Here is a 27,212-nt window from a genome sequence, read left to right on the forward strand (position 1 = left end):
CACATAACGTTATTTACTTGGAAGAATACACAACATGCAATAAGCAGTATGTAGGATGCTCCTCCAGAGAAGCACGTGTTTGCATTAGAGAACACTTAAACAATATAGATAATGGTATTGAGTGCTTGGATCTGGCAAGACATTTCATTCACTACCATAATAAGAATGTTTGTAGCTTCCAGTGGCAGATCATTGAACAAGTTACAACCCCAGACAGAGGGGGTGATATTAGCAGCAAGCTTTTCTATCAAGAGGCATACTGGATTTTTCAACTAAAAACCAGTAGACAGGGCGGTTTTAACATTGATGGGGATGTTATAAATTTTTGGCAGAAAGAGAAATGATATATCTAAGACATATGCCACATATTCATCCATTAGCATAGATTTGAAAAGGAAATTTATGCTTACCTGATAAATTGATTTCTTCTAGGATACGACAAGTCCACGGATTCATCCTTACTTGTGGGATATTATCCTCCTGCTAACAGGAAGTGGCAAAGAGCACCACAGCAGAGCTGTATATATAGCTCCTCCCTTCTCTCCAACCCCAGTCATTCGACCGAAGGTATAGGAAGAGAAAAGAAAAGCTAAAAGGTGCAGAGGTGACTGAAGTTTTGAAATAAAATAAATTCTGTCTTAAAAAACAGGGCGGGCCGTGGATTCGTCGTATCATAGAAGAAATCAATTTATCAGGTAAGCATAAATTTCCTTTTCTTCTACAAGATACGACGAGTCCACAGATTCATCCTTACTTGTGGGATACAATACCAAAGCAACAGGACACGGATGAACGGGAGGGACAAGACAGACAGATACCTAAACGGAAGGCACCACAGCTTGAAGAACTTCTCTCCCAAAAATAGCCTCAGAAGAAGCAAAAGCATCACATTTGTAAAATTTGGAAAAAGTATGAAGCGAAGACCAAGTCGCAGCCTTACAGATCTGTTCAACAGAAGCATCGTTTTTAAAAGCCCATGTGGAAGCCACAGCTCTAGTAGAATGAGCCGTAACCTTTTCAGGGGGCTGCTGTCCAGCAGTCTCATATGCCAAGCGGATGATGCTTTTCAGCCAAAAAGAGAGAGAGGTAGCCATAGCTTTTTGACCCCTACGTTTTCCAGAATAAACAACGAATAGAGAAGATGTTTGACGGAAATCCTTGGTCGTTTGTAAGTAACACTTCAAGGCCTGAACCACGTCCAAGTTATGTAACTGACGTTCCTTCTTAGAAGAAGGATTAGGACACAAAGAAGGAACAACAATTTCCTGATTAATATTCTTATTTGAAACAACCTTAGGAAGGAATCCAGGTTTAGTACGCAAAATCACCTTATCAGAATGAAATATAAGATAAGGCGAATCAATATATACACAATAGGAGGCTCCCTCACCCAGCGCACAGGTAGCTATTAAATTCAGAACAAAAATGTGATGGGTTAAAGACCCATCCTAGAATACACTATTAGCACTCATGGTAGGCATATGTGACATGAAATAACTAAATACAGCATAGACACCAAATGGTTTAGAGAGATCTCATAGGATTTAATAAAATATAACTTTTATTCTTTACACATAAAAACAGAGTTAAAATACAGGGATGTGCAAATTAAAAATCGAAAAACTCTTAGTAAGGTATTATGATACACAAATTATTACCTAAATGTGAAAATAACAAAAATATGAAGATAAGCTTCTTGTGGCGATACCTGAGTATTAAATGCTCCACGTTCAGAATGGATGTAAACACTCTGTCAGTGGAGTCCTATCCAATTGCACCACTGCTAGAGATCAATTATAATCCTCTAGTGGACACTATTTATGTTGTGTTGTCTAGTATCATGTGGATTTAGATCTATAAAAAATCAGCATAATGAGTTCCACTAGTGGCGTGCTGACTGGTATTGAAATTTGTTGGCCCAGTATCAGTCTTAGCGGTCTTTAATTCTTGTATATTCCAGAAGTGCTCAGATATGTGATCAGAGCCCCTTCTGAGTTGTAGATAAAATTATATGATAATATACCATTATACAGTCAGTGTGTTTGGTGCATACTTGGGTATCTCTTCACCTGCTTAACATATATTGAGTAGAATCACATAAGGTTAATAATAATTATTTAGAGTTGGTATCTACTTCATCAATTGAATTGATTTATAATCTCCAAATATTATTAGAAGCGTAATGGTTAGAATCACTTTATTGACCACCTTTAATACAGTGTTGTGGCTAGTTATTATTAGTTCTTTACTTGAAAAACCACTTCCACTAATGACAGGGGATTGGTCGCCGAATGGAGGTAAAAGTTAGTAGCTATTAGCTAGAATACTAGGTAAGGAATTGAATTAGATAGTTAGATAACGTAAGTTATAATGTGGCACCCTATGTGGTGTGTCTATAGTGCTGCTGCCTCTGTGTTTGAGATTGATGCACATTAGTTGCTGGCAGCTGCAACAAGGTTAATTTCCCACACCCGTGAGAGACTCTGATAGTATTTAGTATATTCAGAGTAATCACATCTAGGATGACACTTAAATCATTTATGTCATATAATCCAGCTTAAGTTAAATAGGTACAATAATAGGCGTTAGTATCTATGTAGTGATAGGTACAAACAGAAAAGGAGTTGTGAATTACTGTAGCGCAAAGTATCAGTGCCTCCATGCACCAATATCTAAATTCAATTCACTCCGTGCAGTGTCTGCATATGTCCAGTGTTACATCAACTAACAACCGATACCGGCAAATATATTTATTCACCACTGAATAGTTACCAACATTAATATACCTTCATTACTAAATGTAGCTCAAAGGCTGTTCGAGGTTCAGGCGACCAATCTAATCCCTGTGATTATCAAGCACCATATCGCTCTATATAAAGTCTAGGTTGAATTGATCATTCACAGCTAGCTTAAATTGAACGGTTCTGAACCGCAAAAAGTATTAGATGAGTATTCAAAAGGAGATACCAAACCGATACCCCTACTAAGAGTTTGCCCTAACAAACACAGGAGCTCCCTGACTCCTCACCAGTTCCCTAACATGTTTTGCCGTTCTCACGGCTTTCTCAAAGGGGGGTGTGAGAAAGCCATGTACCTATTTAACTTAAGCTGGATTATATGACATAATTGATTTAAGTGTCATCCTAGATGTGATTACTCTGAATATACTAAATACTATCAGAGTCTCTCACGGGTGTGGGAAATTAACCTTGTTGCAGCTGCCAGCAACTAATGTGCATCAATCTCAAACACAGAGGCAGCAGCACTATAGACACACCACATAGGGTGCCACATTATAACTTACGTTATCTAACTATCTAATTCAATTCCTTACCTAGTATTCTAGCTAATAGCTACTAACTTTTACCCCAATTCGGCGACCAATCCCCTGTCATTAGTGGAAGTGGTTTTTCAAGTAAAGAACTAATAATAACTAGCCACAACACTGTATTAAAGGTGGTCAATAAAGTGGTTCTAACCATTACGCTTCTAATAATATTTGGAGATTATAAATCAATTCAATTGATGAAGTAGATACCAACTCTAAATAATTATTATTAACCTTATGTGATTCTACTCAATATATGTTAAGCAGGTGAAGAGATACCCAAGTATGCACCAAACACACTGACTGTATAATGGTATATTATCATATAATTTTATCTACAACTCAGAAGGGGCTCTGATCACATATCTGAGCACTTCTGGAATATACAAGAATTAAAGACCGCTAAGACTGATACTGGGCCAACAAATTTCAATACCAGTCAGCACGCCACTAGTGGAACTCATTATGCTGATTTTTTATAGATCTAAATCCACATGATACTAGACAACACAACATAAATAGTGTCCACTAGAGGATTATAATTGATCTCTAGCAGTGGTGCAATTGGATAGGACTCCACTGACAGAGTGTTTACATCCATTCTGAACGTGGAGTATTTAATACTCAGGTATCGCCACAAGAAGCTTATCTTCATATTTTTGTTATTTTCACATTTAGGTAATAATTTGTGTATCATAATACCTTACTAAGAGTTTTTTGATTTTTAAATTGCACATCCCTGTATTTTAACTCTGTTTTTATGTGTAAAGAATAAAAGTTATATTTTATTAAATCCCATGAGATCTCTCTAAACCATTTGGTGTCTATGCTGTATTTAGTTATTTCATGTCACATATGCCTACCATGAGTGCTAATAGTGTATTCTAGGATGGGTCTTTAACCCATCACATTTTTGTTCTGATTAATTAATACACAGCACCACCCACCCCGATTAATAGCCAAGGAGCTAATGAATATAATGAGGGTGTAGGCAGTTTAACTCAACAGGTAGTGCCACTGAACCTCTTTTCTCTAGCTATTAAATTCACAAGAGGAGTAGTATAGCGTAAGTACCATCACAAGTTCTGTTCAAGAGACACAATACCTTCATCCGTGACAAGCTTTCTGCATACATTTAGCTGCGGCTCCCAGTCCGGTCCCGGTCAGTCTCCTACCACAAAGCTCCTCCTCCCGTCGTCTTGACAACGAAGTAAGCACAAAGAAAGGCAAAAATTCAAAGCACCGCTTCAGCGTGTCCTGCAAACCGCCATACAGACTTACTGGTAGTCTGGTAAATAGCAAACAATACAAAAAGAAGGCGAGGCAGGACAAAAAGGGCTTAAAAGTTAAAACATAGCTTTTATTGCCAACACCATGGATAAAAGAAAATTAGCAACAAAATAAAAAGCAGTAATGTCAGAGTGAGCTTGGACAGCAGCAGTCAAACATGTTTCGGCTCCTGCCTTACTCATAGACTGTGCTGTCTCAAGCTCACAGCCTGCTTAAATCAAACAATCACTCTGACATAGATTGCTAACAGCCAACATAATTAACTGTTACAATGCTGACAAGAAAAGTGTGCACAAACATACATTTCCTTTACAAAGTAGTTAACAATTAAGTACAAAACTTAAGCTACCAAATAACCCCTAATAATGCATTAGAGTAATATTTAGTAATATTTACGTTGTTGACTATTTTTCATATTGTCACTACTAACTAAGAAATGCATTTAACCATGTGCTTATAACAAAAGAAATGCATAGCACACAATCACGAATCACATTGTAATGCAGAAAGCTAAGAAACTCTTCGAGCAGAAGAGATAGCAACTAAAAACAAAACTTTCCAAGATAAAAGCTTAATATATATGGAATGCATGGGTTCAAACGGAACCCCTTGAAGAACATTGAGAACTAAATTCAAACTCCATGGCGGAGCAATAGGTTTAAACACAGGCTTGATTCTGATTAAAGCCTGACAAAAAGACTGAACGTCTGGGACATCCGCCAGACGCTTGTCTAGTAAAATTGACAAAGCAGAAATTTGTCCCTTTAAGGAACTAGCTGATAATCCCTTCTCCAATCCTTCTTGGAGAAAGGACAAAATCCTAGGAATCCTAACCCTACTCCATGAGTAGCCCTTGGATTCGCACCAATAAAGATATTTACACCATATCTTATGGTAAATCTTTCTAGTGACAGGCTTGCGAGCCTGAATCAAAGTATCAATGACCGACTCAGAGAATCCCCGCTTAGATAAAATCAAGCGTTCAATCTCCAGGCAGTCAGCTGCAGAGAATTTAGATTTGGATGTTGGAACGGACCCTGAATGAGAAGGTCCTGTCTCAACGGAAGTTTCCATGGTGGCAGAGAGGACATGTCCACTAGATCCACATACCAAGTCCTGCGTGGCCATGCAGGAGCTATTAGGATTACTGAAGCTCTCTCCTGTTTGATTCTTGCAATCACACGAGGCAGGATAGGAAATGGTGGAAACACATAAGCCAGGTTGAACGACCAAGGTACTGCTAGAGCATCTATCAGTACAGCTTGGGGATCCCTTGACCTGGACCCGTAACAAGGAAGTTTGGCATTCTGACGAGATGCCATCGGATCCAATTCCGGTGTGCCCCATTAACGAATCAATGATGCAAATACCTCCGGATGGAGTTCCCACTCCCCGGATGAAAAGTCTGATGACTTAGAAAATCCGCCTCCCAGTTCTCTACTCCTGGGATATAGATTGCTGATAGATGGCAAGAGTGAGCCTCCGCCCATCGGATTATCTTTGAAACCTCTATCATCGCTAGAGAACTCCTTGTTCCCCCTTGATGATTGATATATGCTACAGTCGTGATATTGTATGACTGGAATTTTATGAATTTGGCCAAAGCCAACTGAGGCCACGCCTGAAGCGCGTTGAATATTATTCTCAGTTCCAGAATATTGATTGGTAGTAGAGACTCCACCTGAGTCTAAACACCCTGAGCCTTCAGGGAATTCCAGACTGCACCCCAGCCCAAGAGGCTGGCGTCCGTCGTCACTATTACCCATGCTGGCCTGCGGAAGCACATTCCCTGGGACAGATGATCCTGTGACAACCACCAAAGAAGAGAGTCTCTGGTCTCTTGATCCAGATTTATCTGAGGAGATAAATTTGCATAGTCCCCATTCCACTGTCTGAGCATGCACAGCTGCAGCGGTCTGAGATGAAAGCGAGCAAACGGAACGATGTCCATTGCCGCTACCATTAATCCAATGACCTCCATACACTGAGCCACTGATGGCCGAGGAATGGACTGAAATGCTCGGCAAGTATTTAGAATCTTTGACTTTCTGACCTCCGTCAGAAATATTTTCATGTCTACCGAGTCTATCAGAGTTCACAAGAATGGAACTCTTGTTAGTGAAACTAGTGAACTCTTTTCAATATTCACTTTCCAACCGTGAGTTCTTAGAAATGCCAACACGATGTCCGTGTGAGATTTGGTCAGATGATAAGTTGACACCTGGATCAAAATATCGTCCAGATAGGGCGCCACTGCTATGCCCCGCGGCCTGAGAACCGCCAGAAGGGACCCTAGCACCTTTGTAAAAATTCTGGGAGCTGTGGCCAACCCGAAAGGAAGGGCCACAAACTGATAGTGTTCATCCAAAAAAGTAAACCTTAGAAACTGATGATGATCCTTGTGGATAGGAATGTGAAGACACGCATCCTTCAGGTCCACGGTGGTCATATATTGACCCTCCTGGATAATTGGCAAAATTGTTCGTATAGTCTCAATCTTGAACGATAGGACTCTGAGAAATTTGTTTAGGCATTTGAGATCTAAAATTGGTCTGAAATTTCTCTCTTTTTTGGGAACCACAAACAGATTTGAGTAAAACCCCTGTCCCTGTTCTAGTTCTGGAAATGGGCAAATTACTCCCATGGTATAGAGGTCTTTTACACAGGGTAAGAACGCCTCTCATTTTGTATGGTCTACAGACAAACGTGAAAGATGAAATCTCCCTCTTGGGAGAAAATCCTTGAATTCCAGCTGATACCCCTGGGTCACAATTTCCAATGCCCAAGGATCCTGAACATCCCTTGCCCAAGCCTGAGCGAAGAGAGAAAGTCTGCCCCCTATTAAATCCGGTCCCGGATCGGGGGCTGCCCCTTCATGCTGTCTTGGTAGCAGCAGTGGGCTTCTTGGCTTGTTTACCTTTATTCCAGGCCTGGTTAGGTCTCCAGAGTGACTTGGATTGAGCAAAATTCCCTTCCTGTTTTGTGGGGGAAGAGAAAGCAGAGGGTCCTCCATTAAAGTTTCGAAAGGAACGAAAATTATTTTGTTTACCCCTCATCTTAACAGACTTATCCTGAGGCAGGGAATGACCTTTACCCTCCAGTAATGTCAGAAATGATTTCCTTCAATTCAGGCCCGAATAAGGTCTTATCTTTAAAAGGAATAGCTAAAAGCTTAGATTTTGATGACACATCAGCAGACCAAGATTTGAGCCCTAACGTTCTACGCGCTAAAATGGCAAAACCTGCATTTTTCGCCGCTAATTTAGCCATTTGAAAAGCGGCATCAGTAATAAAAGAATTAGCTAGCTTAAGAGCCTTAATTCTATCCAAAATGTCATCTAAAGGGGTCTCAACCTTAAGAGACTCTTCTAAAGCATCAAACCAAAAAGCTGCTGCAGTAGTAACTGGAACAATGCAAGCTATAGGTTGTAAAAGAAAACCCTGATGAATAAATTTCTTTAGAAGACCCTCTAACTTTTTATCCATAGGATCTTTGAAAACACAACTGTCCTCAATAGATGTAGTTGTACGCTTAGCCAGGGTAGAAATAGCTCCCTCCACCTTAGGGACCGTTTGCCAAGAATCTCGAATGGTGTCAGATATGGGAAACATTTTCTTAAAATTAGGAGGGGGAGAAAACGGAATACCTGGTCTATCCCATGCCTTTGTAACAATGTCCGAAATTCTTTTAGGAACTGGAAAAACATCAGTGTAAGTAGGCACCTGAAGATATTTGTCCATCTTACACAATTTCTCTGGTGGTATCACAATAGGGTCACAATCATCCAGAGTCGCTAAAACCTCCCGGAGTAACAGGCGGAGGTGTTCAAGCCTAAAGTTAAAGGACATCACGTCTGAATCTGTCTGAGGCAACACATTTCCTGAGTCTGAAAGTTCTCCCTCAGACAGCAATTCCCTGACACCCAAATCAGAGCACTGTGAGTACATCGGAAATGGCCAATAAAGCATCAGAGAGTTCAGTATTTACCTTAATACCTGACCTACTGAGTTTACCCTGTAAAACTGGCAGTTTAGATAATACCTCTGTAAGGGTAGTAAACATAACTGCAGCGATATCTTGCAGAGTAAAAGAATTAGACGCACTAGAAGTACTTGGCGTCGCTTGAGTGGGCGTTAAAGGTTGTGACACTTGGTTGGCATAACCTGATTCTCTTCAGACTGAGAATCATCCTTAGACATACTTTTATCACCTAAAATATGTTCTTTGCAGTGTAAGGCCCTTTCAGTACAAGAAGGACACAATGTAAGAGGGGGTTCCACAATGGCTTCTAAACACATAGAGCATTGACTTTCCTTAATGTCAGACATGTTGAACAGGCTAGTAATAACCACAAAAGTCGTGAAACACTTTATTTATTGATGAAAACAAATTTTTGAAAAAACAAGTACTGCACCTTTAAGAAGTAAAAAGCGCACAATTTTTCCAAATCTGCTTAAAAATGTTAACAAACGTTCAATTTTAACGTATACCTATCCTATATTGCAGTCGGATATTGCGCCACAAGCAAGGGGCAAATTAAAACCCCTAAATGAGTAATGTAACACAAAACCGTTATGAAAAAACTTAGACAAACCCCTGCACCTTGTCACAGCTCTGCTGTGTCGCCTACCTGCCCCCAGGGATCTGACAAACGTCTCAATATCACTCTGGTAGACAATCTCTCAGTTTGGGCCCAACCGAAGCTGAAGTTTGCTGCCTTCTTGACAAAATCAACTGCGCATCTGAAGCGTGAAAATTAGGCCCCGCCCATCATATACGATGTACCCTCAGCCTAAACAACCGCATGTAAAGCGGTGTAAAACTAGCCATGTTGATAAGCATTTCTCAATTGTATGATTATAGCCATGTGAACCCCCAGCACAATGTACAAACACCAGTTATATTGAACCGTTTTGCAATAAAAACCGTTATGCTGCCCCAGTGTCTAAACCATGCTGCCATAATTTCTTGCTGCCTTTAGCCCTGATAAAAATTAAATACACAGGATTTCAGCAATACCCCTTCTTATGTCTATAGGTTTACTGCTTACCCCTTCCGTCTTTGGGACTATGTCAGCCAGTTCTGAAATATCACAGTCTCTTCAGAAGTAAATGACTGAACATACCTCAATGCTTGTAGCATGAAAACGTTCCCCACACTGAAGATTTCTCTAGTACTCCTCAGCCATTCTGTGGGAACCAACATGGATCTTAGTGACATCTGCTAAGATCATCCACCTCCGGACAGAAATCTTCTTCTATATGCTGCCTGAGGAAAAACATAATTTATGCTTACCTGATAAATTTATTTCTCTTGTAGTGTATTCAGTCCACGGGTCATCCATTACTTATGGGATTATATCTCCTTCCCAACAGGAAGTTGCAAGAGGATCACCCAAGCAGAGCTGCTATATAGCTCCTCCCCTCACACGTCATATCCAGTCATTCGACCGAAACAAGACAAGAAAGGAGAAACCATAGGGTCCAGAGGTGACTGTAGTTTGAATTAAAAATTTAGATCTGCCTTAAAAGACAGGGCGGGCCGTGGACTGAATACACTACAAGAGAAATAAATTTATCAGGTAAGCATAAATTATGTTTTCTCTTGTTAAGTGTATTCAGTCCACGGGTCATCCATTACTTATGGGATACCAATACCAAAGCTAAAGTACACGGATGATGGGAGGGACAAGGCGGGAACTTTAAACGGAAGGAACCACTGCCTGTAGAACCTTTCTCCCAAAAACAGCCTCCGAAGAAGCAAAAGTGTCAAATTTGTAAAATTTTGAAAAAGTGTGAAGTGAAGACCAAGTTGCAGCCTTGCAAATCAGTTCAACGGAGGCCTCATTCTTAAAGGCCCAGGTGGAAGCCACAGCTCTAGTGGAATGAGCTGTAACTCTTCCAGGAGGCTGCTGTCCAGCAGTCTCATAGGCTAAGCGTATTATGCTACGAAGCCAAAAGGAGAGAGAGGTAGCCAAAGCTTTTTGACCTCTCCTCTGTCCAGAGTAAACGACAAACAGGGAAGAAGTTTGACGAAAATCTTTAGTTGCCTGCAAATAGAAATTCAGGGCACGGACTACGTCCAGATTATGTAAGAGTCGTTCCTTCTTTGAAGAAGGGTTAGGACACAGTGATGGAACAACAATCTCTTGATTGATATTCCTGTTAGAAACTACCTTAGGTAAGAACCCAGGTTTAGTACGCAGAACTACCTTGTCTGAATGGAAAATCAGATAAGGAGAATCACAATGTAAGGCAGATAACTCAGAGACTCTTCGAGCCGAGGAAATAGCCATCAAAAACAGAACTTTCCAAGATAACAGCTTAATATCAATGGAATGAAGGGGTTCAAACGGAACACCTTGAAGAACTTTAAGAACTAAGTTTAAACTCCACGGCGGAGCAACAGTCTTAAACACAGGCCTAATCCTAGCCAAAGCCTGACAAAAGGCCTGAACGTCTGGAACTTCTGCCAGACGTTTGTGTAGAAGAATAGACAGAGCAGAAATCTGTCCCTTTAACGAACTAGCAGATAAGCCCTTTTCTAAACCCTCTTGTAGAAAAGACAATATCCTAGGAATCCTAACCTTACTCCATGAGTAACTCTTGGATTCGCACCAGTATAAATATTTACGCCATATCTTATGGTAAATTTTTCTGGTAACAGGTTTCCGAGCCTGTATTAAGGTATCAATAACCGACTCCGAGAAGCCACGCTTTGATAGAATCAAGCGTTCAATCTCCATGCAGTCAGTCTCAGAGAAATTAGATTTGGATGATTGAAAGGACCCTGAATTAGAAGGTCCTGCCTCAGAGGCAGAGACCATGGTTGACAGGACGACATGTCCACTAGGTCTGCATACCAGGTCCTGCGTGGCCACGCAGGCGCTATCAGAATCACCGATGCCCTTTCCTGTTTGATCCTGGCAATCAGTCGAGGAAGCATCGGGAATGGTGGAAACACATAAGCCAGGTTGAAGACCCAAGGGGCTGTCAGAGCATCTATCAGCACCGCTCCCGGGTCCCTGGACCTGGATCCGTAACAAGGAAGCTTGGCGTTCTGGCGAGACGCCATGAGATCCAGTTCTGGTTTGCCCCAACGATGGAGCAGTTGAGTAAACACCTCCGGATGGAGTTCCCACTCCCCCGGATGAAAAGTCTGACGACTTAGAAAATCCGCCTCCCAGTTCTGTACGCCTGGGATGTGGATCGCTGACAGGTGGCAAGAGTGAGACTCTGCCCAGCGAATTATTTTTGAGACTTCTAACATCGCTAGGGAACTCCTGGTTCCCCCTTGATGGTTGATGTAAGCCACAGTCGTGATGTTGTCCGACTGGAATCTGATGAACCTCAGTGTTGCTAACTGAGGCCAAGCTAGAAGAGCATTGAATATTGCTCTTAACTCTAGAATATTTATTGGGAGGAGTTTCTCCTCCTGAGTCCACGATCCCTGAGCCTTCAGGGAGTTCCAGACTGCGCCCCAACCTAGAAGGCTGGCATCTGTTGTGACAATCGTCCAATCTGGCCTGCGAAAGGTCATACCCTTGGACAGATGGACACGAGAAAGCCACCAGAGAAGAGCAAAGTGACATCAATACAATTAGTACACATATTTCTGTGGGGCTCCACATTGGCCTTCAAACATAGTGAACAAGCAGATTCATCTGTGTCAGACATGTTTAAACAGACTCGCAATGAGACTAGCAAGCTTGGAAAAAACCTTTCAAGTAAATTTACAAGCAATATAAAAAACGCTACTGCGCCTTTAAGAAGCACAAAAAAAGACGTCACAGTTGAAATAACAAAGAACCAAATCAGTTATAGCAACCAAATCTTCACAGTAAATGTATTAAGTTAGAAGAGTATTGCACCCACTAGCAAATGGATGATTAACCCCTTAATACCCAAAAACGGATAATCAAATTAACAATTAACGTTTTTTATCACAATCAAACACACTGTCACAGGTCTGCTGTGACTGATTACCTCCCTCAAAATGACTTTTGAAGACCCCTGAGCTCTCTAGAGACGTCCTGGATCAAGGAGGAAGAAGCAGGAAGACTGAAACTGAATTTTTACTGCGAAAAAAAGCGCTAAAATAGGCTCCTCCCACTCCTATTACAACAGTGGGAAACCTCAGTTAAACGTTTCTATATAGAAATAAACAACAGCCATGTTGAAATTTTCATGCCCCAAAAGATTTATCACCAAAGTACCTCACAAAAAACGAATAACATGCCAGTAAACGTTTTAAACATACACTTTAAATGTTAGATAGTGTTATTAATAAGCCTGCTACCAGTCGCTTCTACTGCAGTTAAGGCTTATACAATACTTCGGTATTAACAGTATTTTCTTAGCCAAATTCCATTCCTTAGAAAATTACTTATTGTACATACATTCATCAGCCTGATACCAGTCGCCGCTGCATTTAAGGCTGTACTTACATTACATCGGTATCAGCAGTATTTTCTTAGTCAATTCCATTCCTTAGAAAAATAATTTACTGCACATACCTCGTTTGCGGGATTCCCCGCATCCTATTCCCTTTCTGAAAGTTACCCCACTCCTCAGAATGTGCGAGAACAGCCAGAGGATCTTAGTTACTTCCGCTAAGATCATAGAAAACGCAGGCAGATTCTTCTTCTAAATACTGCCTGCGAACAAACAGCACACTCCGGTGCCATTTAAAATAACAAACTTTTGATTGAAGAAATAAACTAAGTATAAAAACACCACAGACCTCTCACAACGACCTATCTAGTTGAGTTGCAAGAGAATGATTGGGTATGACGTGTGAGGGGAGGAGCTATATAGCAGCTCTGCTTGGGTGATCCTCTTGCAACTTCCTGTTGGGAAGGAGATATAATCCCATAAGTAATGGATGACCCGTGGACTGAATACACTTAACAAGAGAAATAGCACCGGTACCATTTAAAATAAAAAAATCTTGCTTGAAGAAAACTAAAAAACATAATTTATGCTTACCTGATAAATTCCTTTCTTCTGTTGTGTGATCAGTCCACGGGTCATCATTACTTCTGGGATATTATCTGCTCCCCTACAGGAAGTGCAAGAGGATTCACCCAGCAGAGTTGCTATATAGCTCCTCCCCTCTACGTCACCTCCAGTCATTCGACCAAAGACCAACGAGAAAGGAGAAACCAAGGGTGTAGTGGTGACTGAATTATAATTTAAAAAATATGTACCTGCCTTAAAAAACAGGGCGGGCCGTGGACTGATCACACAACAGAAGAAAGGAATTTATCAGGTAAGCATAAATTATGTTTTCTTCTGTTATGTGTGATCAGTCCACGGGTCATCATTACTTCTGGGATACCAATACCAAAGCAAAAGTACACGGATGACGGGAGGGATAGGCAGGCTCATTATACAGAAGGAACCACTGCCTGAAGAACCTTTCTCCCAAAAATAGCCTCCGAAGAAGCAAAAGTGTCAAATTTGTAAAATTTGGAAAAAGTATGAAGCGAAGACCAAGTTGCAGCCTTGCAAATCTGTTCAACAGAGGCCTCATTCTTAAAGGCCCAAGTGGAAGCCACAGCTCTAGTGGAATGAGCTGTAATTCTTTCAGGAGGCTGCTGTCCAGCAGTCTCATAGGCTAAACGTATTATGCTACGAAGCCAAAAAGAGAGAGAGGTAGCAGAAGCTTTTTGACCTCTCCTCTGTCCAGAATAAACGACAAACAGGGAAGAAGTTTGGCGAAAATCTTTAGTTGCCTGCAAGTAGAACTTGAGGGCACGAACTACATCCAGATTGTGTAGAAGACGTTCCTTCTTTGAAGAAGGATTTGGACACAAGGATGGAACAACAATCTCTTGATTGATATTCCTGTTAGTGACTACCTTAGGTAAGAACCCAGGTTTAGTACGCAGAACTACCTTGTCTGAGTGAAAGATCAGATAAGGAGAATCACAATGTAGGGCTGATAACTCAGAGACTCTTCGAGCCGAGGAAATAGCCATTAAAAATAGAACTTTCCAAGATAACAATTTTATATCAATGGAATGAAGGGGTTCAAACGGAACACCCTGTAAAACGTTAAGAACTAAGTTTAAACTCCATGGCGGAGCAACAGTTTTAAACACAGGCTTGATCCTAGCTAAAGCCTGACAAAAGGCCTGGATGTCTGAATTTTCTGACAGACGCCTGTGTAACAAGATGGACAGAGCTGAGATCTGTCCCTTTAATGAGCTAGCCGATAAACCCTTTTCTAAACCTTCTTGTAGAAAAGACAATATCCTAGGAATCCTAACCTTACTCCAGGAGTAATCTTTGGATTCACACCAGTATAGGTATTTACGCCATATTTTATGGTAAATCTTTCTGGTAACAGGCTTCCTAGCCTGTATCAGGGTATCAATAACCGACTCAGAAAAACCACGTTTTGATAAAATCAAGCGTTCAATTTCCAAGCAGTCAGCTTCAGAGAAGTTAGACTTTGATGTTTGAATGGACCCTGAATCAGAAGGTCCTGTCTTAGAGGTAGAGACCAAGGCGGACAGGATGACATGTCCACTAGATCTGCATACCAAGTCCTGCGCGGCCATGCAGGCGCTATTAGAATCACTGATGCTCTCTCCTGTTTGATTTTGGCAATCAATCGAGGAAGCAGTGGGAAGGGTGGAAACGCATAAGCCATCCTGAAGTTCCAAGGTGCTGTCAAAGCATCTATCAGAACCGCTCCCGGATCCCTGGATCTGGATCCGTAGCGAGGAAGTTTGGCGTTCTGGCGAGACGCCATGAGATCTATCTCTGGTTTGCCCCAACGTCGAAGTATTTGGGCAAAGACCTCCGGATGAAGTTCCCACTCCCCCGGATGAAGAGTCTGGCGACTCAAGAAATCCGCCTCCCAGTTCTCCACTCCCGGGATGTGGATTGCTGACAGGTGGCAAGAGTGAGACTCTGCCCAGCGAATTATCTTTGATACTTCTATCATTGCTAGGGAGCTTCTTGTCCCTCCTTGATGGTTGATGTAAGCTACAGTCGTGATGTTGTCCGACTGAAACCTGATGAACCCCCGAGTCTTTAACTGGGGCCAAGCTAGAAGGGCATTGAGAACTGCTCTCAATTCCAGAATGTTTATTGGCAGGAGACTTTCCTCCTGACTCCATTGTCCCTGAGCCTTCAGAGAATTCCAGACAGCGCCCCAACCTAGAAGGCTGGCGTCTGTTGTTACAATTGTCCAGTCCGGCCTGCTGAACGGCATCCCCCTGGACAGATGTGGCCGAGAAAGCCACCATAGAAGAGAGTTTCTGGTCTCTTGATCCAGATTCAGAGTGGGGGACAAATCTGAGTAATCCCCATTCCACTGACTCAGCATGCACAATTGCAGCGGTCTGAGATGTAGGCGTGCAAAGGGAACTATGTCCATTGCTGCTACCATTAAGCCGATCACCTCCATGCATTGAGCTACTGACGGGAGTTGAATGGAATGAAGGACACGGCATGCATTTAGAAGCTTTGTTAATCTGTCTTCTGTCAGATAAATCTTCATTTCTACAGAATCTATAAGAGTCCCCAAGAATGGAACTCTTGTGAGAGGAAAGAGAGAACTCTTCTTTTCGTTCACTTTCCATCCATGCGACCTTAGAAATGCCAGAACTAACTCTGTATGAGACTTGGCAGTTTGAAAGCTTGAAGCTTGTATCAGAATGTCGTCTAGGTACGGAGCTACCGAAATTCCTCGCGGTCTTAGTACCGCCAGAAGGGCACCCAGAACCTTTGTAAAGATTCTTGGAGCCGTAGCCAATCCGAATGGAAGGGCTACAAACTGGTAATGCCTGTTTAAGAAGGCAAACCTTAGATACCGGTAATGATCTTTGTGAATCGGTATGTGAAGGTAAGCATCCTTTAAATCCACTGTGGTCATGTACTGACCCTCTTGGATCATGGGTAAGATTGTCCGAATAGTTTCCATTTTGAACGATGGAACTCTTAGGAATTTGTTTAGGATCTTTAAATCCAAGATTGGCCTGAAAATTCCCTCTTTTTTGGGAACCACAAACAGGTTTGAGTAAAACCCTTGTCCTTGTTCCGACCGCGGAACCGGATGGATCACTCCCATTAATAATAGATCTTGTACACAGCGTAGAAACGCGTCCTTCTTTATTTGGTTTGTTGACAACCTTGACAGATGAAATCTCCCTCTTGGGGGAGAGAATTTGAAGTCTAGAAGGTATCCCTGAGATATGATCTCTAGCGCCCAGGGATCCTGGACATCTCTTGCCCAAGCCTGGGCGAAGAGAGAGAGTCTGCCCCCCACTAGATCCGGTCCCGGATCGGGGGCCCTCGGTTCATGCTGTCTTTGGGGCAGCAGCAGGTTTACTGGCCTGCTTGCCCTTGTTCCAGGACTGGTTAGGCTTCCAGCCTTGTCTGTAACGAGCAACAGCTCCTCCCTGTTTTGGTGCAGTGGAAGTTGGCGCTGCTCCTGCTTTGAAATTCCGAAAGGGACGAAAATTAGACTGTCTAGCCTTAGCTTTGGCTTTGTCTTGAGGTAGAGCGTGGCCCTTACCTCCTGTAATGTCAGCAATAATTTCTTTCAAACCGGGCCCAAATAAAGTTTGCCCCTTGAAAGGTATATTAAGTAATTTGGACTTAGAAGTTACATCAGCCGACCAGGATTTTAGCCACAGCGCCCTACGTGCCTGAATGGCGAATCCTGAATTCTTAGCCGTAAGTTTGGTTAAATGTACTACGGCCTCCGAAATGAATGAATTAGCTAGTTTAAGGACTCTAAGCCTGTCCGTAATGTCGTCCAGCGTAGCTGAACTAAGGTTCTCTTCCAGAGACTCAATCCAAAATGCTGCCGCAGCCGTGATCGGCGCGATGCATGCAAGGGGTTGTAATATAAAACCTTGTTGAACAAACATTTTCTTAAGGTAACCCTCTAATTTTTTATCCATAGGATCTGAAAAAGCACAGCTATCCTCCACCGGGATAGTGGTACGCTTAGCTAAAGTAGAAACTGCTCCCTCCACCTTAGGGACCGTTTGCCATAAGTCCCGTGTGGTGGCGTCTATTGGAAACATCTTTCTAAATATTGGAGGGGGTGAGAACGGCACACCGGGTCTATCCCACTCCTTAGTAACAATTTCAGTTAATCTCTTAGGTATAGGAAAAACGTCAGTACTCGCCGGTACCGCAAAGTATTTATCCAACCTACACATTTTCTCTGGTATTGCAACAGTGTTACAATCGTTGAGAGCTGCTAAGACCTCCCCTAGTAATACACGGAGGTTTTCCAATTTAAATTTAAAATTTGAAATATCTGAATCCAATCTGTTTGGATCAGAACCGTCACCTACAGAATGAAGCTCTCCGTCCTCATGCTCTGCAAGCTGTGACGCAGTATCAGACATGGCCCTAGAATTATCAGCGCACTCTGTTCTCACCCCAGAGTGATCACGCTTGCCTCTTAGTTCTGGTAATTTAGCCAAAACTTCAGTCATAACAGTAGCCATATCTTGTAATGTTATCTGTAATGGCTGCCCAGATGTACTAGGCGCCATAATATCACGCACCTCCCGGGCGGGAGATGCAGGTACTGACACGTGAGGCGAGTTAGTCGGCATAACTCTCCCCTCGCTGTTTGGTGAAATTTGTTCAATTTGTACAGATTGGCTTTTATTTAAAGTAGCATCAATACAGTTAGTACATAAATTTCTATTGGGCTCCACCTTGGCATTGGAACAAATGACACAGGTATCTTCCTCTGAATCAGACATGTTTAACACACTAGCAATAAACATGCAACTCGGTTACAATTTTATTTAATAAAAACGTACTGTGCCTCAAGAAGCACTAAACGATTAAATGACAGTTGAAATAATGAACTGAAAAACAGTTATAGCATCACTCTTAACAAACAACACAACTTTTTAGCAAAGGTTTGTTCCCATTAGTAAAATAACACTAATTAAATTTTAAACATAAAAATTACAGAGCAACGTTTTAAATCACAGTCACTATATAAGTCTCACAGCTCTGCTGAGAGAATCTACCTCCCTTCAAAGAAGTTTGAAGACCCCTGAGTTCTGTTAGAGATGAACCGGATCATGCAGAAAAACTGACTGGAAATTTTTGATGCGTAGCAAAGAGCGCCAAAAACGGCCCCTCCCTCTCACACACAGCAGTGAGAGAGAAACGAAACTGTCATAATTAACACAAGCAAACTGCCAAGTGGAAAAATAATGCCCAAATATTTATTCACTCAGTACCTCATTAATGCAAACGATTCTACATTCCAGCAAAAACGTTTAACATGAAAAATACCTAATAAAAGGTTTAATGTACTTTTACAGAGTAATTCCGGTGTAATACCATCCCCAGAATACTAAAGTGTAAAGCATACATACATGTTCATTATAACGGTATGGCAGGATTTTTTCATCAATTCCATTCAGAAAATAAAAACTGCTACATACCTCAATGCAGATTCAACTGCCCGCTGTCCCCTGATCTGAAGTTTTTACCTCCCTCAGATGGCCGAGAAACAGCAATATGATCTTAACTACTCCGGTTAAAATCATAAGAAAAACTCTGGTAGATTCTTCTTCAAACTCTGCCAGAGAGGTAATAACACGCTCCGGTGCTATTGTAAAATAACAAACTTTTGATTGAAGTTCTAAAAACTAAGTATAATCACCATAGTCCTCTCACACCTCCTATCTAGTCTTTGGGTGCAAGAGAATGACTGGAGGTGACGTAGAGGGGAGGAGCTATATAGCAACTCTGCTGGGTGAATCCTCTTGCACTTCCTGTAGGGGAGCAGATAATATCCCAGAAGTAATGATGACCCGTGGACTGATCACACATAACAGAAGAAACTATCATTTTAACACCTCTTTCACTTTACCACTTCCTATTACTAGTATAGGCAAAGAGAATGACTGGGGGTGGAGAGAAGGGAGGAGCTATATATACAGCTCTGCTGTGGTGCTCTTTGCCACTTCCTGTTAGCGGGAGGATAATATCCCACAAGTAAGGATGAATCCGTGGACTAGTCTTATCTTGTAGAAGAAATATAGATTTATTTATTCATTCTCATTCCAAAAACTCTCTACATATGCCCTTCTACCTGACTTTTTATGAGCTATATAAATTGACAACATGTTTATTAATATTTATGTAGAGCTGCAACAACTAATCGCCATAATCGATTATGAAAATAGTTGTCAACGAATCTAATAATCAATTAATCGACTAGTTGGTTTGCAATTAGTTGGTCTTTACACAACACCAGCTGCTTCACCCCAATGAAGTCCTGCATATAGTATTGTGTTTTATGGTTATGTCCTTAGCCTAAAGGATGTCTACAGACATTTTACTGTTTACTTTTTCAGAACAGTATACGTTTACAACTACCCCTGGCTTATGTGCAACCCAGCTACAATAGTCATCATTTGGATTGTTTATATTAAATCAGGTGATTTGGAACTATGCTTTTCATGATATAGTGCCAAGCTTGTTGTTTACACCTTGCCCCTAAGATTGATGGGAGTTATTTAAATTGATGTGCACTATTATCTGTTTGCACAATTATTAGCGTATTGCTTGCTATTGCTGATTATATGTACTGTATAAATAAATGTGTAAGGCTTTGTCCTGTTATTGATATACAGTCCTTAGCGCTTCTGATTTTGTTTTTTATATTTTTAATAAATTGTGATAATATGTACCAGATTCAACCTTTATAAGTATATATCTGTTATTTTTAGAGCAGTCTAGATATTTCCCCTAACCTTATAGCTGGCTATTTACCATTGCATATAGATATTCAAGATATGTTTATGTTAGAATGAAGTCAAGGGTTACTTTATTGAGGCCCCTTCCCAAGGTAGAAAACACTTAGCATTGGTGAAGAGCTAACAAAGATAAATATCCCACTTTGGTGAAATTGGCAAAACCCTACTTATACACCTCAACAGCCTTTTCTCTGCTGCAGGAAATATAGCTGCAAACAGAGAACCAGCCTTAGCCAGAAGCATGTTGACATGTTGAGATTTTTGAATTTCAATGTAAAGTTTCTGAAAGAGTGAATAACAGAATGATAGTTAACTCTAACTCTTTCTAGTTCTACCTCTTTTCAAACAGTTTGTGGTTTTGTTTAATTATAAAACTGCTCTGCTGCCTAAAAATTGAAGAAACAGTTGTGTTGATGTAAAGTTTTAGTCTGAAGTTTATATTTGTAAAACTCATTATGTGGATTTTATTTAAAACATAGAAAACTATTATTGATTCTCTTTTTATCCGATTAGTCGATTAATCGAAAAAATAATCGGCCGATTAATCGATTATGAAAATAATCGTTAGTTGCAGCCCTATATTTATGTATATACACACTTTTTATAGTTATATACAATTTATTCACAATTAGAGGCAACTATATGACATGTAGCCAGCTTATCTATGGCTTGAGAGGCCAGATTTCGTTCTAACACTCCAGCTTCTGGGTTTGGGGATGACATTGGAAGACTTCCCATATATAACTACTAATATTTATGTTTGGAAGGATATGAAATACCCAATTTATGCATAATGAGTGGCTTTTATATGATACCCAAATAGATTACTCATGACTTGAGAGACCGGTTTCTATTCTAAAACTGTAGTTTTGAGCTTAGGGATGATATTTGATAACATCCAATCCCCCTAACTTATACTTTACCAATATTTGTATCATTAAGTATAAATTCCTACTATTGATGCACATTTATGAAAATATTGTAAGTCTAACGTATCCATGAATACAAGGGTTGATGGAACTTTTAATGTTAACAGCTGGAGTCAATTAGTGCGCTGAACACCGGGTTATTTAAGCCCGGAGCTCAGTTGCACTATTATGTCTATGAGTAAGGATATCGTATAGCCGAAACGCGTAAGACAGATCTTACTCCAGCTGTTCCAATGGATCATACTTTGTTTTAAGTGTTTTAAATTGTTTTTCGGAGATGTTTCCAAATAAAGCTTTTTTTATCCCACTTTGTGCCTAGAGACTCACCGGGTCTTTTGTATATATCTATTGTAGAGATATTAACAGCAATTCACTCATTATTAACGTGTAATTAACAGGGTACTCGCATGCAGATCAGTACGAAGTCATATTACCTCCAGGTCCAATTTCAACATCAGTAGAATCCCGTTCTAAACTTCCAGCACTGCTCACAATGTTCATTAAATGAATTGCAGTCCAAGCAAATGGCATGCGGTATCTCCCCAACCTCTGGGAAAACTGTTCTGCTTGGCTTCTTAGTTTTTCTAATTTTTCTTTGTTCTACAAAAAAACGTGAAGAAATAAAGTAAAAAAAGTTAAACAAACATAAGATATTTTTTTCATTAGTTAAGTTTTATTAAAGTGACAGTCTAATCAAAATTAAACTTTCATGATTCAGATAAGGCATGCAATTTTAAACAACTTTCCAATTTACTTTTATTATCAAATTTACTTTGTTCTCTTGATATTCTTTTTTGAAAGCTAAACCTAGGTAGGCTCATACGCTAATTTCAAAGCCCTTGAAGGCTGCCTCTTATCACAGTGCAGTTTGACAATTTTTTTTACATCTTAACAGCGCTAGTTCATGTGTGCCATATAGATTACATTGTGCTCACTAATGTGGAGTTATTTATTAGACAGTTCTGATTGGCTAAAATGCAAGTCTGTCAAAAGAAGTGAGATAAGGGGGCAGTCTGCAGAGGCTTAGATACAGAGGTAATCACAGCGGTAAAAAGTGTATTATTATAACAATGTTGGTTATGCAAAACTGAGGAATGGGTAATAAAGGGATTATCTATATTTTTAAACAATATGACTGTAGACTGTCTCTTTAAGTAAAAAAGCATAATTCCTACCTAGACCCTTATATTAAAAATAAAATATTGAATTATGTTTGGCAACAAAAAAAATGCAATGTACTTTTATTATTCACTTTATCCTTTTCCTGAAATTTAACTATTAAAATTGTGTTTTTCCTACTGCTCCCTTAGGCTGCAGTAGATCTTTCAGATCTACCTGAGCCTGGAATAATTGCTTGATCAGTGAAGGATCAATTTTAGAACATTGGCTTAGAACATTTTAGTACAGTAGCAAATTAGCATGATCAAACCTGTTGCCGTGACTACAGCAGTAAAGCAGTGTATTTGTATGCTATAGAGGATTCACTGTTTACATGAAGCTACAGTCGGCACAGTCCGTAGAACTGCACATGAGCAGTTGGAATTCTAACCTATCCAGCCTCAAAGCCGCAGCGGGGATATGAAAATAAGCTATATTTTGAGACAAAAATACATTGTTTAATATAATTGATATGCTAGATGTATATTTAGTATTAAAAGGTTTAATATATTCAAATGTAACATATCTGAATATACAAACGACTCATATATATATATATATAGTAATGTGCAGCTTGCATTACGCATTTCACCATACAACATTGTCAACTGCTGCAAATAATTTAATTTAAACAATGCAATTGATCCCATTGGCTACTCAGACAGATATAAAACAACACTTTATAAGACTGCATCATACAATTCTTTAACTTACAAAGCGTGAAAATATTATTGTTATTTCAGCAAGAATTTACATCATGTTTATTGCATAGAAAAAACGTCAAACACATTTATTAATATTTTATAAACTGGTTCAATATAATTTATAACATTTGTTATTGTGTTTCTTTACAATTAGCTGCTATATACACAAAGGGTTGCAATTACATTTCAAGCTGCAAGTTATATACGTCTCTTAAAGGGATATTGTACCATTTTACTTGCTGCAGTGCATAAATTATTTACAAACAGCTCAAGTAACCTTTACTTTGTCATTTCCGATAGTTAAAACTGCAACCTATACTGTGAATGTCAATACTGCAGTATTGGCTATAGAAAAAAGATGTGTTAAAAAGAGGCATCATCAAAAATCAACCTCTGTGTGGGGGAGGACAAGAGAGCTCAGCCCATTTGAAAGGATGTTCCTACAGACACTTTAGGAACAATGATATTTTCAAGTGTATTGCCTCTTTAAGCCTGACACACTCCAAGATGATACTATGGTAGGCAAAGAAAGTCTGCAAATGAACAAAAATAAAGACAAAATACTCACTTTTGCAGTGTCTGTTTCCTTGTATATCATATAGGGCTCTGCACACTCTCCAATATCTCCCTGTTGCAATACTTTTTCCAGCTAAAAAAATATAACAATGTTTAAGTTGTCTAATATGCTTTGTTGTATAAAATAATTCATGTTAAAGGGACAGCAAAGTCAAAATTAAATGTATATGGATTGAATAGAGCTTTCCAATTTACTTCTATTACTAATTTTGCTTAGTTCTCTTGCTATCCTTTGGTAAAGAGTAATCATAAGTGAGCTCAGGTGCGTGCACGTGTCTTTAGCCATCTGGAAGCAGTGTTTGTAACGATGTAGAACATTGCTATAAACGGCTGGTATAGAATGCTACAGAAACTCTATGTCAGTAGAGTTTGCAACTATGTACAACATTGTTTTAAGAATTTTTGCAAACACTTGCCTAATGGCTAAGGACTATATATCAATCAATTTAAACAAATCTGCACTTACTGGATTTAAAGTGAATATAATCCTTTTATTGCAAAGTGAAGAACCTTAGATTTACCATCATAGATCATGTACCACCACTATGAAGAAGGGGCAACAGAGACAAGATTATGTTACAGAGGGAAGCCTGATGGATCTATGAACTTAACACCCTAGCCCCACATGGACTTAATACCCATTAAGGTTAGCAATGTTATCTATAAATACCCCTATTGGTCCGGCCCTCTTATCCCACATACTGAGTTTAATTACTCACCACTTTTGCTGATATTATTGAGTCGGGATGTATAGGGTATCCTATATAAGTACAGGATACCCCTGATAGTTGACACTTGCTATCATACCTACAGAGTATTAATTACTATGGTTGAGATAGAATGGGTCACATTGTGTCTTTTTTGCCTAAATATCTAATGACATACAGTATGTTTTCTTCAGTAGATGCTATAGTTTTGTATTTCTTGTCAAATCATAACCCACCATGTTTTTATTGTATATAAATGTATTGTATATTGCCGACATAGCTAGCTCCTCTCTCTGTTGTATCAAATAGAGATGGAGCATGTCCTTCCAAAACATATACAGGGCGGTCTGACACATATTCTCTCTTAAAGGGACATAATACTCATATGCTATATCACTTGAAACTGATGCAGTATAACTGTAAAAAACTGACAGGAAAATATCACCTGAGCATCTCTATGTAAAAAAGGAAGATATTTTACCACACAATCTCCTCAGCTCAGCAGAGTAAGTTCTGTGTAAAAAGTTATACTCAACTGCTCCCAGCTGCAGGTAAAAAAAATTAAAAAAATGAAGAAATGAACAGCAGCCAATCAGCATCAGCAGTGCTGAGGTCATGAACTTTTACTGTGATCTCATGAGATTTGACTTGACTCTCATGAGATTTCATTGTAAACTTCCTTTACCTGATTGGTGAAATAAGATGAGAGTGCATGATGCTCATCCCTTCAGTTGTCCCGGGACAGACACACTAATATGCTGCTTAGAAATCCTTTACAATGGGAGGTGGCTACTGAGGAACTATGGAGGTAAAATATCTTTCTTTTTTACATAGAGATGTTCAGGAGATATTTTCTAGTCAGCTTTTTACAGCTATGCTGCATCACTTTCAAGTGTTTAAACATTTGGGTATTATGGCCCTTTAAGTTACTGTGCTAAGCAATGTCCTAGCTGTTATTCAATTTTCTTTATTTTCCTCTGTGTTTCAATTTTTATTTATTTTTACTTTTATTTCCAGTCTTGTGGGATTGTGGTCGCATTGGCTCCTTGAATAAAGTGATAATTGATTTGGTGGACCCTTGGTACTAACACTGTTGGGTGTTATGATTATAATTTCTCTTGTGCCTAGGGATATAGTTATCATTTGGGGGGGATATAATAATATCTCACATTCTCTAATCCAATTGAATTGGCCTGTCTTGTGGCATAGGTTTGTGCACGGTACACTTAGGGTCCGATTGAACTCATTAATATTAGGATAAGAAAATAGTACCCATCATATTGGGTGACTTCACTAGTGAGGACGGATCTATGTAAATATGTATTAGTGGTAGGGCTGTCAAAAATAATCGTCACACCGATGCATCATGATGCAGCAGTGAACGATTCTGCATCGATGCAGTGAAGGCTCTTAATCGATTCCGGGTCAGTGACGTCATGGGCAGGGGATTCGGTATGTGAGGAAATGAGTCTTGTACTGTCAGTTTCCTGTTTTACTCATTGCTCCGTTTTTAAACTTCACTGTTGTTATGGAGCCACAATATAAGCCTTTCCAAGCCGCCTCCTCCCCTGTATGTCAGTTCGTTTATTTTTTTTATTGCAAGTACTGGGAGTTTGGTTTGCCCTCCCTTCACTGACTGCTGCTTTATTTAATACTATTGGTATTGGTAGTACTAGCAGTCAGTGCCTATCACTGTTCTACGTAGTGCAATATCGTGCTCGTCAGAGAGAGACTCTCGGTAGCCAGTGTCACAGGAATTCATATAATCCCTCTGAATTAGCTGCTGATAACGTAGAACAGTGATAGGCACTGACTGCTAGTACTACCAATACCAATAGTATTAAATAAAGCAGCAGTCAGTGAAGGGAGGGCAAACTCCCAGTACTTGCAATAAAAAAAATAAACGAACTGACAGGTGACATAGAACAGGCAACTCCCAGATAGGCACCATTAACCCCATACATGCCAGGCGAGTCTGACAGGGAACTCCTGTGATTCAGGACTTCCTGTGCACACTGCGCAGATATCTGACCCAGAGAGCATTACCAATAGACCTCCTCTCACATGTTCCGGTCAGGAATTTTTATGACACCTATCCTAAAGAGCCGACAGCAGCCTCATGTAAACAGTGAATCTTTTCTTGTATTATCGATTCACTGTTTACTGTTGCGGTCTCTGCTGCATGTTTCCTCTCTGTCAGATCCCTAGCCCAAACAAGCATTTGAGGGTTGCTGTAAAACTTTTGACTTACTGTATCTAATAGAAACCCTCAAATGCTCGTTTGGGCTAGGGATCTGACATATATATATACACACATACATACACACACACACATATAATATATATATATAAATATATATATATATATATATATATATATATATATATATATATATATATATATATATATATATATATATATATATATATATATATATATATAAAATATGGAATAGAACAAGATCATGAAAATCATGGGCAGTAATCGTGATGCATCCCGATGCATCGTAGAATCGAATCGTATCGAATCGTTACAATGATAATCGTAATCGAATCGAATCGTGAGACAAGTGAAGATGCGCAGCTCTAATTAGTGGTTCAAGATATGTGCCATCCAATCTAAAGGGACTTTGACATTCGAAGCACAGGTTTCTGCACTGCACATTTGCAAACGGTTATCACTATGAAAGTAAGAAAACATAATTTATGCTTACCTGATAAATTCCTTTCTTCTGTTGTGTGATCAGTCCACGGGT

The 27,212-nt window shown here is 39.9% G+C and overlaps 1 protein-coding gene across 14 annotated transcripts in view; it reads right to left on the reverse strand.

The window, feature by feature from the left end:
• Positions 1-27,212, reverse strand: part of DOCK7 (dedicator of cytokinesis 7) — a 695,569-nt gene that overhangs the window by 560,653 nt on the left and 107,704 nt on the right. For all 14 annotated transcript variants that reach the window (XM_053693655.1, XM_053693653.1, XM_053693652.1 and 11 more), the window contains exons 10-11: positions 23,742-23,822; positions 21,746-21,911 (exon numbers count right to left, since the gene is read on the reverse strand). In XM_053693655.1, coding sequence (XP_053549630.1) covers positions 21,746-21,911; positions 23,742-23,822 — 247 coding nt within the window. The remainder of the gene's footprint in view (positions 1-21,745; positions 21,912-23,741; positions 23,823-27,212) is intronic.

This window comes from Bombina bombina, chromosome 10 (genome assembly GCF_027579735.1).
Source record: "Bombina bombina isolate aBomBom1 chromosome 10, aBomBom1.pri, whole genome shotgun sequence".
Taxonomy (NCBI): domain Eukaryota; kingdom Metazoa; phylum Chordata; class Amphibia; order Anura; family Bombinatoridae; genus Bombina; species Bombina bombina.